General features: G+C 39.0%; 1 protein-coding gene across 1 annotated transcript in view; it reads left to right on the forward strand.

Moving 5' to 3' along the window:
• The first annotated feature begins 1767 nt into the window (after positions 1-1767).
• Positions 1768-14829, forward strand: part of LOC115253566 (zinc finger protein Xfin) — a 16286-nt gene continuing 3224 nt past the window's right edge. Inside the window, exons 1-12 of the mRNA XM_029871116.2 lie at positions 1768-1994; positions 2056-2303; positions 2413-2721; positions 2789-3016; positions 9545-9829; positions 9895-10088; positions 10157-10373; positions 10437-10580; positions 11109-11426; positions 11491-11667; positions 14298-14447; positions 14537-14824. Coding sequence (XP_029726976.1) covers positions 1848-1994; positions 2056-2303; positions 2413-2721; positions 2789-3016; positions 9545-9829; positions 9895-10088; positions 10157-10373; positions 10437-10580; positions 11109-11426; positions 11491-11667; positions 14298-14447; positions 14537-14824 — 2705 coding nt within the window. The 5' untranslated portion in view covers positions 1768-1847. The remainder of the gene's footprint in view (positions 1995-2055; positions 2304-2412; positions 2722-2788; positions 3017-9544; positions 9830-9894; positions 10089-10156; positions 10374-10436; positions 10581-11108; positions 11427-11490; positions 11668-14297; positions 14448-14536; positions 14825-14829) is intronic.

Genomic DNA, 14829 nt, shown 5'->3' on the forward strand with positions numbered 1-14829 from the left:
GTCTTTAGGTGTACATTTACGTTTTAACGAAGATTTTCCGTCTGTTTTATAAGTTAAATATTATTAATGGTTGGCGCGAACGTGACAGTTTTTTGAAAATGTGGAATATGCTCACTTGATCCATATATTATGTAAAACATACTGCCACTAACTCTTGCAAAAGAAAGTATTTTTTTCTATTCTGTATTGACGAGATTTTCAGCCCAAGACTAGTTCATCTCGGGACCCACGCTTTACTTCCCTTCTGAAGGAAGAACTCACATTTTGCGAAATTGTCGGGAGTGAAATTCGATCCCAGGTCCTCGGCGTGATAGTCAAGTGTTCTAACCATCACACCAGGTCCGCTCCATAGAAAATATTGATGAAGATGACTCATTGCCGCTAAAATATCTATAATACGACCTATCAGCGATGCTCCAAGTAGAAATATCAGCATTGAATACACCGTTAACATCCAGGGTCATCTAATGATGCTTAGATGACCCATTTTAATATAAATGAGTTTTAAAGTGATCAAAAAACTGTAAATACTCATCCTTAGTTTACAACCTGTTGGTCAGTCTGAACTATTCAATTTGATTACTCTAAATTGTAACTATGTATGAATAATGTGTTCGTTAAAAACTGAAGCCACTCAGGTATAATTGACGGTATTTTTTCGTATTTCGAGACTTTAATAAAAAAAAGTCATATACAAATGTAGATGACAATGTAACTGTCCCTGCACCTTCAGGACTATTATAATCTTTTTCGGTGATGTTCAAGAAATATTACAGTCACTGTTTACAATTAATCAATTTTTATCTTTCTTTGAAATATAAGAACTTTTACATTCATTCCCTTAAATTCCTTAATACCCCATTTTCATATTTTCCAAAAATTTGCACAATTTGTTAAATATCTCCAATTTCTCCAAAAAATCGTCGAATTTTGTAATCTATACGCGTAGCAGGCAGCAAAACAATGATCGGACTGCTTTTTCTGAAAGTTTTAAGAAGTAGAACCCATGAATTAATGGGGAAGAAAAAATTTTCCATCCCTTAACACCCCATTTCACGGTACATGATTTTGCATTATGCGATTTACACAGTGTATTCTGTGCATCATCGTCTTTGGCGTTTTCCAATCGATACCGATCTGGTGTTATAGCTGCTGTTCTTTGTTGTGCTGTGATTGTAAAGAGTTTAATCTTGCCTAGTTTGGGTAGTGGCTACCGTTAGGATAGCTCAGATCAATCTTCAGCACAAAAGAACAGCAACGACCAATCTTTGCAGACCAATCTTTGATGTCGTTGAACGACCTTCATCTTGAAAGCTTTTTAAGAAGCTTATTGCCCTCTACGGTCTGTGAAGACTACAAGAGGAACCCCTTGGTGGAACTCTGATCAGACGAAGCTCAGGAAACAATGTATTTAGAAAGAGTTGGAACAGACGAAGTTCGGCTGGTTCGGAGGCTTTCAGGTCGACTCGCAAGGCCTACACGAAAGCTCTCCGGTCTGCTGAACGATCCGGCGGGTATAACCTTTGGTACAAATGTTACAAATTGTAATAGAAATTTTGGGAAAATGATTGCGAATTTCATACTTTTATTAAACATATTTATAATTTGAACATTAATGTTCCAATTGGACACTGCTAACATGTATAACAAATATTGTATCATAGAGGGTTAATTCTTATTGTATTCCAGTAAGAATGTATAACTTCGTTTGTTTTGGTCCATTTTTTTGCCTTCCTGGCTATAGCTGCCTAGCCTAAACAGAATCTGTCGTCAGTACTAGTTTGCTTCTGTTGTTGGAAAGACGTTGTCTTTCTTGTTGATTTCGCGTATTTATTTTGCCAACGAAAATGTCTCTAGAATCTAGCGAAAACAAACTTGTAACTACCGACAACGATAAACAAGTATGTCGACTTTGTTTGAGCGTAGATGGCCTGAACGGTATATTCGAACAACCGGATGTTCAATACTGGATCAAAAATTATCTTTCAATCACGGTAACTAATTCCGGTTAGTATTGGAGGACGTGACTTGTTGAAACAATTCCACTTCTTTCAGGTTTCCGAAGCGGATACCGTCAGTCAGTTGATCTGTACCGATTGCCGAACACGGCTCGAGGAGTTCCATGGATTCAGGCAACGCTGTGTGGATGCTCAAAGCGAACTGTGCGGGAACGTGTCCATCCGATTGGAGTGCGATGTTTGCGCCAAGGTGTTCCCAGTTAAACGACTGTTGATGAAACATAAAAAGTTGCATGGATTGAAAAAGCACAAATGCGATATTTGTGGGGCAAACTTTCGACAACGGTAAGTAGCAACCTAGCGCTTGAAAAACCTAATTCACGTCCTCGTTGGGGTCGTTGCCAGTGAAAGAATAAATGAATTCATTACCACATTTATAATATTATCGTTTTAGTTATCGTTTGGCCCAGCACATAAAGATTCATGATAGACTTCTTAGAACTGGTACAGATGATCAGGCAAAGGAAATGCTCAATCGATCTGAAACAAATAGTACGGATGATGAGCAGCCAAAGGAAATACCTGAGCGACCTGAGGATGATCTTGATTCTCGGAGTACTTCCGACAACCCCGGAAGTCGAATACTAGAGTGCGAAAAATGCGATAAAAAGTTCAAAGTGAAGAAACAACTGGTGGAACATCTCAAGGTGCACACACGAAAAAGTCAACCGTGTACTGTTTGTGGCAAATCTTTCACATCAACGTAACTATTAACCTGAATCCAACAAGCATAAACTCAAGATAAAAATTCAATAATATTCCAATTTTAGGAAACGGCTAGATGACCATATGCTGGTACATAAATCAATTACATCCAGTAAAAGCGAAATGGCCATTTCAGAGCTAGAACACAAATCCACAGTACAGAGTACAGAAGTACAGAAAATGCAGGAGGAATTCCCGACGGCAGAACAAACGGCAGAAACGGAAAGTCTATTGAAGGCAAAGGACAGCAAAGCAGAGATTCAGACGCACGTGGAGGCTGAAGTACCAAGCAGGTAATATCGGACACAGAGAGAAATTCTAAAAACTAAGATCGTTTAAATTTCCATTTCATTTCATTCGATTTTACATAAAAAAAATTTCTTGCACGCAATGTTGTAAGCAAGCTCCATACTACAGACAACCTGTAATTTTACAATTCGATGGAGAATTGTGTTGGAAGCGATGGAGGTCATTTTGATACAGCGAACTCGATGCAAGTTCAAAGTTCAAAGTGTGGAGTTCGCCCGGTGGCAAAATCAACCATTTTTACTGTTTGACATGTCATAAAAAATTATCCCTCTTTCGTGACGTATCTAGGGTACTTGAGATGATTTTGCGGAAGACTTCCATCACTGTTCGAATTTTGAGATGATGAAATTTCTAATGTATTTATTTCTAAGAATATCGAAGAAGTCTCTAGAAAGTATCAATTAAGCAATTTCAGAAGGATTTTTAAAAAATCTGAAGAAAATTCTAAATGAATTCCTGAAATAATTTGTTAAAAAACAGCAATGTGTAAAGAATCCATAGATGGATTTTCTGAAGAAATTCCAGGAGGAATACCTGAAGAAACATCTGGAAACCCCTGGTGGAAGAGCTAACAAAACCTCTTAAGTAATTTTTGAAAAAAAAAAATCTGGAGAAACCCCCTATTTTTTAAGAATGCTTGGAGGAATCCATAGAGAAATTTCAAAAGGTACATTTCGAGGCAATCCTGGAGGAATTTCTAAGAAAATACATAGATAAATACCCGGCGGAATTTCTGATGAAATCTCTGTGTGAATTTCTGCAGTAATCTCTGCAAGAATGTCTTCCAGCCTTTCCGTATAAATCCTTATGAGGATCTCTGAAAAAATCTGTAGAAAAATATCTGAAAAATTCTTGGAGGATTTTGTAAGATTTTCTTAAGAATTCCTTGGGCAATTTCTGGAAGAGAAATGTCTTGAATATCTAAAGGAATGTGAAGAAATCTTAAGAATTGCCTTAATAATCTTTTGTAGAATTTCTGAACCAATTTTTGGAGAAAATTCTTTAGAAAGCTTCTGAGTTAATTTTGAAGGATTTCTGAATTTCTGATTCTTAATTCAGGTATCCGTGAATCATTATCTACAAAATATCCATGGAGTATTTTTGAGAAAGTTCATGGAAGGTTTGCTAGTTGAAAGCTTTGAAAAATGTCTGGAGGAATCTCTATGAAAAAAAAATCTGAAAAAATGGAATTTCTGGAACAATCTATGCAAGACTTTTTGAAAGGAATTCTTGAAGTATTTTCTAAAGGAATCCATGTAACATTTTTGGAGGCTATCCGTGCAAAACTTTCTTAAGGAGTTCTTGAAGAATTTTCTTAAGTCTAAAGTCTAACCCTAGAATCGTTTGTGAAAAAATTCTCACTGGCTTTAGGATTTCATGGATGATTTTTTAAAGTGAATCTACTAAGAGTTTTTTTATTTGCCCTCTTTTCAAGAAAGGGCATCGACTGGAGTGCGCGAATTACAGAATAATAAAACTTCTCAATTTAGCTTACAAAATTTTGTCCGGAGTTCTGTTCCATAGGCAGGATTTCGTCAGGGCCGATCAAAGACGGATTAGATGTTCACCCTGTGACAGATTCTCGATAAATTTCGGGAGTACAACTTGCAGACCCATCATCTGTTTATTGATTTCAAGGCGGCGTACGATTCAGTGAAGAGAAACGAGTTGTGGCAGATTATGATCGAGCATGGATTTCCGGCGAAGCTCATTAGACTGACTCATGCGACGCTTGACGAATCGAAATCAAGTGTACGGGTTGCGGATGAAATTTCGTCATCGTTCGTAACCTTTGACGGACTGAAGCAGGGCGATGCTCTTTCGAACTTACTGTTCAACATAGCACTGGAAAGAGCGATAAGGAGAGCTGGTGTGCACTGGAGCGGAACCATTGTCACGAAGTCGCATATGCTCCTGGGCTTCGCGGACGATATCGACATCATCGGAATCGACCGTCTCTCACAGAATCCTGAGGAGGATTCTCACAGAATCCTGAAGAGGATTTTCAAAGAATGCTGACGAGGATTTTCACAGAATCCTGACGAGGATTCTCAAAGAATTCTGATGAGGATACTCACAGAATCCTGAGGAGGATTCTCCCACAACCCTGAGGAGGACTTTCACAGAATCGTGAGGAGGATTCGCACAGAATCCTGAGGAGAATTCTCACAGAATCCTGAGGAGGATTCTCCCACAATCCTGAGGAGGACTTTCACAGAATCGTGAGGAGGATTCGCACTGAATCCTGAGGAGAATTCTCACAAAATCCTGATGAGGATTCTCACAGAATCCCGAGGAGGATTTCACAGAATCCTGAGGAGGATTCTCACAGAATCCTGAGGAGGATTCCACAGAATCCTGAAGAGGATTTTCAAAGAATCCTGACGAGGATTCTCACAGAATTCTGAGGAGAATACTTACATAATCCTGAGCAGGATTCTCACGGAATCCTAAGCAGGATTCTCACAGACATCTGACGAAAATTCCAACAGAATTTGTAACCGGTACAGGATTTCCACAGAATCCTGAAGATGATTTTCAAAGAATCCTGACGAGGATTTTCACAGAATCCTGACGAGGATTCTCAAAGAATTCTGATGAGGATACTCACAGAATCCTGAGGAGGATTCCCACAGAATCCTGAGCAGGATTTTCACAGAATCCTGAGCAGGACTCTTACAGAATCCTGAGCAGGATTCTCACAGAATCCTGAGCAGGATTCTCACAGAATCCTGAGCAGGATTCTCACAGAATCCTAAGCAGGATTCTCACAGAAACCTGACGAAAATTCCCACAGAATTTGTAACCGAATCCTGAAGAGGATTTTCAAAGAATCCTGACGAGGATTCTCACAGAATCCTGACGAGGATTCTTAAAGAATTCTGATGAAGATACACACAGAATCCTGAGGACGATTGCCACAGAATCCTGAGCAGGTTTTTCACAGAATCCTGAGCAGGATTCTCACAGAATCCTGAGCAGGATTCTCACAGAATCCTGAGCAGGATTCTCACAGAATCCTGAAGAGGATTCTCACAGGATCCTGAGAAGGATTCTCATAGAATCCTGAGGAGGGTTCTCACAGAATCCTGAGGAGGATTCTCACAGAATCCTGAGGAGGATTCTTACAGAATCCTGAGGAGGATTTTAACAGAATCCTGAGGAGGATTCTCACAAAATCCTGAGGAGGATTCTCACAAAATCCTGAGGAGGATTCTCACAGAATTCTAAGGAGGATTCTCACAGAATCCTGAGGATTCTCATAGAATCCTGAGGATTCTCACAGAATATTGAGGAGGATTCTCACAGAATCCTGAGGAGAATTCTCACAGAATCCTGAGGAGGATTCTCACAGAATCCTGAGGAGGACTCTCACAGAATCCTGAGGATTCTCACAAAGTACTGAGGAGGATTCTCACAGAATCCTGAGGAGGATTCTCACAGAATCCTGAGGATTCTCACAAAGTACTGAGGAGGATTCTCACAGAATCCTGAGGAGGATTCTCACAGAATCCTGAAGAGGATTCTCACAAAATCCTGAGGAGGATTCTCACTAAATCCTGAGGTGGATTCTCTCAGAATCCTGAGGAGGATTCTCACAGAATCCTGAGGAGGATTCCCACAAAATTCTGAAGAACATTTTCAAAGAATCCTGACGAGGGTTCTCACAGAATCCTGAGCAGGATTCTCACATAATTCTGAGCAGTATTCTCACAGAATCCTGAGCAGGATTCTCACAGAATCCTGAGCAGGATTCTCACAGAATCTTGTGGAGGATTCTCACAGAATCTTGTGGAGGATTCTTACAGAATCTTGTGGAGGATTCTCACAGAATCTTGTGGAGGATTCTCACAGAATCTTGTGGAGGATTCTCACAGAATCCTGAGCAGGATTCTCACGGCCGTGGAAGAGGCGTTCGTACCTTTTAACAGGGAGACTGCGAGGATTGGACTTACGATTAACACCACAAAGACTAAGTACATGATTGCTGGTGGTCCACGTCGGTACGGACGTGGTAGTGGTGATGAAGTGGTGCTAGGTGGTGAAAAATTTGAAGTTGCGGATGAATTTGTTTATCTTGGTACTCTATAGTGATATGCGATAATGATGTTTCCCGCGAGGTGAAAAGATGGATTGCGGCTGCGAATAGGGCCTTTTTCGGTCTGCGAAACTAGCTGAAGTCCCGCAGGCTGCAAACGAAGACAAAACTCGTGTTATACAAGACTCTGATTCTTCCGGCCACTTTATACGGTCATGAAACGTGGACGTTGAAAGAAGTTGATCGAAGAGCTTTTGGAGTCTTCGAACGTAAAGTGCTGCGAACAATACTCGGCGGTGAACTGGAGATGGATATAGTGAAGCGAATACAACACGGCAGGCTGTGGTGGGCTGGACACGTAGCTCGTATGCCGGAGGAACGACAAGCTCAAATTATATTCAGCAGAGAACCAGGAAGGGGTCGTCGGCTTCGTGGAAGGCCGCGCACATGTTGGCTTTTTGCAATTGAGGAGGACCTAAGGACTCTAAACGTTCAGGGCGACTGGAAGCGATTGGCCCAGGACCGAGGTCAGTGGAGGTGGATACTTCATTCGACGTAGATTCGCCGCTACGAGTTGTAACCCATCAAGAATCAAGTATCTACTAGGAGTTTTCAAGAGAGTCCTTGAAAAAAATTCTTAAAAAATCTCTGGGAGGTTTTTTTTTCAGGAACTCGTGAATTTTTTTTTTAATGAATCTTAGGATGGATTTCAGCAAGACTCCATGAAATAACTATCGAAAAATCTGTGGAGAATTTGGTAAGGAGATTTCTGGATGAAAATCTAGTGATATTTCTGAAGAAATTATTTGTCGAATTTATAATAAAATCCATGGGAGATCTTCTGAAAGAATCTCTCAAAACATTTTTTATTGAACTTCTAGGACAGTTTCTATAGGAATCCCTGCAGAAAATTCCCGAATGGATCTCACAATTATTTAAAAAGTCCCTGGAGGAATTTCTGAAGAAATCCCTGGAAGATTTTCCGATAGATATTCATATTTTCAAAAAAAAATCCCTGGAGCAATTTCTATAGCAAATCCCGGAAAAAGTTTTGGAATAAATCCTTAGAAAATCATTTCAGAGAATGCTCAAAGGAGTTCGCGAAGGAAAAATCTTGAAAAGTCCCGAAAAAGTAGGGTAAATGTCTGGAGGGTTTCCTAACGTAATCCCTGGAGGAATTTCTGAAGAAACTTATACACAACTTTCTTACACAACTTTTTATGAAACTTGATTAAGTTCCCTAGTGGAATTTCTGGAGAAATTTGATGTTGCTCTGGGAATTTCATTCTTGGAAGAATTTCCCTAGTACAAACTTTTGAAAGAACTTCTGAAACATTTTCTGAAAAACTCTGAAATAGTCCTTAAAGACATCACTAAAACGAATTTTTGGAGAAATTTTCAAATAAATATCTAATGAAATTTTTGAAGGAATCTCTGAACGAATTTATGAAAGAATCCCTGGAGGAATGTATACTCAAATTCATGAATATTTTTTGGAAAAAATGGAGGAATTTCAAGAGTAAATCATGCAAGATGCACTGTAAGAATTGTTTGTGGAATTTGTAGAATATGTGGAATTTTTAAAGAAATCTCTGAAGAAAATTTCCGAAAAACTCCATGGAAGATTTTTGGAAAGGAACAGTGAGGAATTTTTTGGCCAAGTACACGTACCTACAATATAATTTACGAAATATTTATTTTAGAAAGATTTTTAGAAGAATTCTGACGAAATTTTTAATAGATTTTCTGAAAGAATCTCCAATAGAATCTCCAAACAAATGCCTAGAATTTCTGAATAATCCCTGGGCGAAATTCTCAAAATCTCTGAAATGATTTAAAAAAAAAACATGGAGGAATTGGTGGAGCAAATCATGCCAAATTTCGTGAAAGAATTCTTTGTGACACTTCTGGAGGAATGCATGGAAGATTTTCTGAAATGATAAAAATAATAATTCAGTAAGAAATTCCATGGTAAATCCACGGAGATGTATTCAAATGAATCCCTGAATTATTTTTTTAACTTTTTGAATGTTTTGGGACATTTTTTGCAAATAACATTGTTGAGCTCAAAATATTGGGTTTCGAATCAACCAAACATATTTTTGGAGACAAAATATTTCGATCGTAACAAGCTAGCGAGAGTGGTTTATTGGTTATTTAGCGAGAATTATTAATAGATTGGTTCCCTTATTAAACATGTGGTTCCCATTCTCATCCTACGAGAAACAAAAGATTGAAGAACTATTTGTTTTGTTTCTTATTTTTGTATTTTTTGTTTGAAGTGAGCACGCATGAAAGGGATTTTCTTATTAGTAATTCACCAGTTATTTTCATATCAATTCAATCAAAATTTCCCTAAATAACTGCGCCAAATACATTAGAGACTAACATTTTGCAATTAAAAAAACTGAGTTTAAATATTTCAAGTGTTAAAATAGAAGAAACAGATCAAACGTAACATTTAAAATTTCAGTTCACATTCAGCCATACCCGAAGATGATCGAATTCCCAGAAACAGTACAAATGACATGCCACAGGAAGTCCACAATCCATCTGAGAAGGAGCATGATCCGCAGAATGCTTCCGACACCAGAACAAGCGTCGATCAGGTTAATCCGCGGCCCAGTGATACAACGCTCGAGTGTGAAAAGTGCCACAAGAAGTTCAAAATGAGAAGACAAAAGATGGATCACCTTAGGCTGGTTCACGCTTCAAAAAATCATAAGTGTAATCATTGCGACAGCTCATTTGTATCAAAGTAACTCATTTCTAAAATGTAACAAGTAAAACAACTTAACCCAAAACATTATATTTCATTTTTAGGCAACGGCTTACTAAGCATATGATTGTTCATGATACATCTACCAACATCAACAAAGATTTTTCAGAGCCAGAAGACACATACACAGAATACGACCGGATGAGTAGAATAATTGTTTTTGAAAAAAAGGAATGTCCACTGTGCAATCGAATGATTAAACTACCATTCTTGGAAGGTCACTTGAACAGACATAAAGGTTTGTCTCACAAATATATCTTACTTTTGAGATTGTGGGCAAAATTATCTACCATGTTGTTTTCGTAGGTGTTCAACCATTTGAATGCAAAATGGGTTGCATGGAGAAATTTCGTTGCAAGATCGAGAGAAACACTCACTATCGTGACGTTCACGGGTGGAAGGCACATAGGTGCGACTTTTGCCAGCAGTACTTCCATTCCCATAGGAGCTGTATACTGCACAAAGCCAAAGTTCATTCATCGGGCTTCAAGTGCCAAGAATGTTTTACAGCGTTTGCGTCGCGGTAAATTCTAACCGACAAGGAGTGGTGTAGTTGAATGGATAATGAAAGATTTTTGGATTACAGTTCCGGGCTGCACAGACACATGCTGTCTACGAAACATTCAAATGACAACTCAAGAATACAGGTAGCGCAGGTAGAACCCAAGGCGGAAGAATCGAAAAGTTCATTCGAAGCAGCGGACATCAAAATAGATGAACTACCAATCAGGTATGAGGAGACTGGCTCATGGGCCGGCTCCATAATCGCTAACAATAGAATTTCAGGGCTACCAACTTCGACCAAACTGATTTTACATCAAAAAGAGATGTTAACCTTCGTTTTGATTGGGCTTTGGGCCATTTAGCGAACGCCCAATTAGCTAAACAAACGAATTTTGACTGCAGGTACATCAATACAACTTTGGTAGTTAACTCAAAGACGAGTGTAGCGACGATGGCGTTGTTGACAAGCACACATGCTCGAGACATGACACGCGAGTTTATCATAGAATTTTCACTAAAAGTGGCAAACACCAGACACATAAAAGTTCTTCTCCTCACGAAAGTATGGTTCGGAGACAAATAAGGACAACTGGACCAGGCTGGACTATCAAGCAGACAATACCTAACACTGACACTGATTAACCCTTTTTAGTACTTATGCAGTTGGAAAAAGAAAGGTTTTAAAAAGATTTGATATAAATAGTGCTATTTAAAAGAGACAAAAATAATAAACTAGTCTAACTTCAAATTTCAGTTCACTTCAACCGAAGGAAGTACACATTCCATCTAAAGAGGAGCACAACCCCCAGAATGCTTCCGAACCCAAACCATGTGTCGATCAAGTCGACACAAAAGTTATTCAATATTTTCAATGCAAAATTGGTTGCGTGGAGAAATTTCGTAGCAAGTTTCGGAGAAACGTTCACTATTGTGACGTTCACGAGTGGAAGGCACACCAGTGCGAAATTTGCCTTCAGCGCTTCCCTTCCCATAGGAGCTATGTAATGCACAAGGCCAAAGTTCATTCATCAGGTTACAGGAGCCAAAACTGTCCCACAGTGTTTGCGTCGCGGTAGGACCTAACCGTTGATTGAGTGGTGTAATTGAATGGATAATAAATTCTTGTTTGCTTACAGTTCAGGGCTGCACAGACACAGGCGGAATGCGGAATACACAAAAGGCATTTGTGGAATAGACATAGCGCCGGAAGAACCCCAGGTGAACAAACCAACGGCAGAATCGGAAACCCTATTAAAAGCAAAGGACATCAAAGCAGAGATCGAGACGGATGAGGATTCTGAGCTACCACTCAGGTATGTGAAGGTCGGGTCTAGTGGCACGTTAATGTTATATCCCATTTTCGAAACTTTTACCATCGCTAAAAAAAATTAGCCTGTTTTATAATATTTCTGAGGGAACAGGAAGAATATCAGGTATTGGAATAGGCATAAAAACAGACAGACAAACAGCCAAAGTTACCTTGAATGAGGGTCGACAACCTTGTACGGGTTACATTACATTGCAACTCCTTTGTAACTAATTCGAAAATGGGCATGAACAGTGAACATAGATGAGAAGAGGGAAACTATGTAGTAGTGATGATTTAGGAACCGCCTCACCCCAACACACCTCTCCTCGCATTCACTGACTGTTAAGATGCTATCACCTTCCTTCAATACACCTTGGGTATAACCTTGAAATATGCTTCTGTTGATGTTGAGAGTTCTGGACCGTAACACAGCTGCCCTGTAACCCTGTCAGTAATTTGTAGGACCGTGCTTTATATCTCCATCGCGTACTGCATCACCCTAATGACGTTCACGTCTAACAGCTGCAGTACCTTCAGAAGGTACGTGTGAGGTACTGAGTCGTACGCCTTCTTGTAGTCAATGTACCGTGACCGGCCCTAATTCTGCGCAGTCCCTAATTCGGCGCACTTTCTCGAATATACCACAAAATCACGGACGCTAGTTCAATATTAGTTTCAAATATATTTTTTGAATATTGCTTCAATAGTACTGAAAAAGTTTGTGAAGAAAAAAATTTCAAATCAACGATCATTATTTTGTAAAAAAATAAAATGATGTTGCAAGTACTATAAATTGCCTGAAATCTGTGTCCGTTAGCGAAACTGCTAAAAAGTTGCTTCATGAGCTGAAGCATTTTGCGACATAAATAATGAAGAGAATGTCTGCTTTTCCATGCGCATCCTGTACTGCTGTCTTCGAGGAATCAGAATCGGCAAAAAACAATTGAGTTTTCTTCTTCTTTTTTCAATCTTCTTGTTCTTCTTTGGTGCGCAGAATTAGGAACCGGTATTAAATGGTGGTCCTAATTCTGCGCAGACATTTCAACACTAAGTTTTGAACATATAATTAATAAACAAACATCATATAAATGCCACCATAGTTATAACTATGATATTCTATGTTTCTAGCAATCCGGTGATTGTTATTACGGCTCAACAAGTTAGTTTATTAACTTTGAAGGCTAATTTACGATTTTTGAATTTTTGATCTGATAGTTCGACCGGAATAACCACTTGTTTTAAACATTTGCTATCAACCTCGGGGGAAATTTTAGGTATTCATGCAAGCATTCGTCAAATGCGAGATATGATGTGAGTTTACATGGAATTTTCTTAAACAGTGGAAACCCTGGAGTTAGACAAGAAAGAAGTCTCAGTTTGCAAACAAAGATTGTGCCACCTTGTCATGGCGAAAAAGTTTATATTACCTTTAGAAATGAAAGTAAATTTTACTAAAATGTGCGTATGCGAATAACTAAAAAGCTTTACGTAGTAGTATTATTGCACAGTTCGCACCAAATTGGACTGCACAGTATGAAAGTGTGATGGTTGAAAAGTGTGACGATAAGTGCAATCGGGCTGTCTGACAGCAGTTTGACGTCGAGAAATGTCAAAGATTAGCACGTGGTGTGTGATTCGCCTGATTCTTCCCCGCTTTTGTTTTGATTCTCATCTATCTGCCAACTCTCCGATTAGACTTTCTCTCTTTTTTCTCACCCAGAGTCGGAGCCGGGCAGCCAGTTTTGCAGATTTGTGCGTTTCTTCTCATGGAAGAAGTTTGTGAAATGTAGAATTCAAGATGTTGATGTCGGCAACCGTGACCGAGCACAAAAATAGTGTGATAGCTGAAGTGCATCAAAAATCCATCTTTGAAAGCAACCAGCAATACATAATGCTACAAAATCCTTTTGTGTATTATGATTAAAATTCTCTTTGCTTAGTAATCAAAGTAGGTAGTAGGTGTTGAGGACATGCAAAGTTCCAATATGGTCGTAATGTCGTATAAAAGTTGAAAATGAAGAATTCAATTGAATTTCATCTATGGATCATGTTCTCATTACAATATGTTATCTTTTTAGAGTTTTTCCCATGTGCGCAGAATTAGGAACATTAGTGCGCAGAATAAAGAACATTTCAAAAAAGGGTGCGCAGAATTAGGAACAGAGACACACTTTAGAATTTTCATAATTTTACATATAAATTGAGTGTTTTGTATAAGAATTATATTTTTCCCTCATTTATAAAGCTAATAACTATGTGCAGTCAAAAATTCAGCCAAATCGGTTCGATTTGGAATTTGTTACAGCTGATTGAAATTGAAAAAGTCTTAGATGCGCAGAATATGGGCCCTCCACGGTACACCATGCTCAGGTTCGCATGCTTTTCGGTGGCTTCTGCATCTAGAATGGCCTGATTTTTGCAGGCTTACGCGATCTTACGACACCCTTTTTGTTTCTTGGTCATTACCTTGTTGGTAACGCAGTGGTCTTGCATCCTCCTGGCTATTACCGACGGCACTTTGTTCGTACACACTCGTAAAGCACGTTATTGGTCTGTACCTGTCTACCTGTACCTAATCTGAGTAAAAAAAACACACAAAAAAAGAAGTTCAAAATCGCAATTGTTTGATTACAGTTCATGGCTCCACAAACAGAACTCAGGAGCACAGATAGCTCAAATAGAGTCGCAGGCGACAGAACAAACGGAAGAGCCGGAAAGCCTATTCGAGGCAGAGGACATCAAAGTAGAGGTTGAGACGGACGAGGAGGCTGAACTTCGAAACAGGTGATACCTAACACTAATACTGATTGAACCCGTTTTATTAGTGACAAAAGAAAAAGAAAACAGATCTAACTCAATACTTTAAATTTCAGTTCACATTCAGCCAAGGACATGAACACTGATGATAAAATTTTCAGAAACAACAGTATGATTGATAAGCCGAAGGAAATACACAATCAAGCGATGGGAGAGCACAATCCTGAAAATTCTTCCAAACCCAAAGCATGTGTTGATCAGGTCGATCCCAGTGATCCAACCAATGAGTGCGAAAAGTGTGGTAAACAGTTCAAATGGAGAAGACAACTGATGGATCATCGTAGGCTAGTGCACGCTGCACGGGATCACAAATGTACACTTTGTGAGAAATTATTTTTATCAAAGTAAA

Source organism: Aedes albopictus, chromosome 2 (genome assembly GCF_035046485.1).
Source record: "Aedes albopictus strain Foshan chromosome 2, AalbF5, whole genome shotgun sequence".
Classification (NCBI taxonomy): Eukaryota; Metazoa; Arthropoda; class Insecta; order Diptera; family Culicidae; genus Aedes; species Aedes albopictus.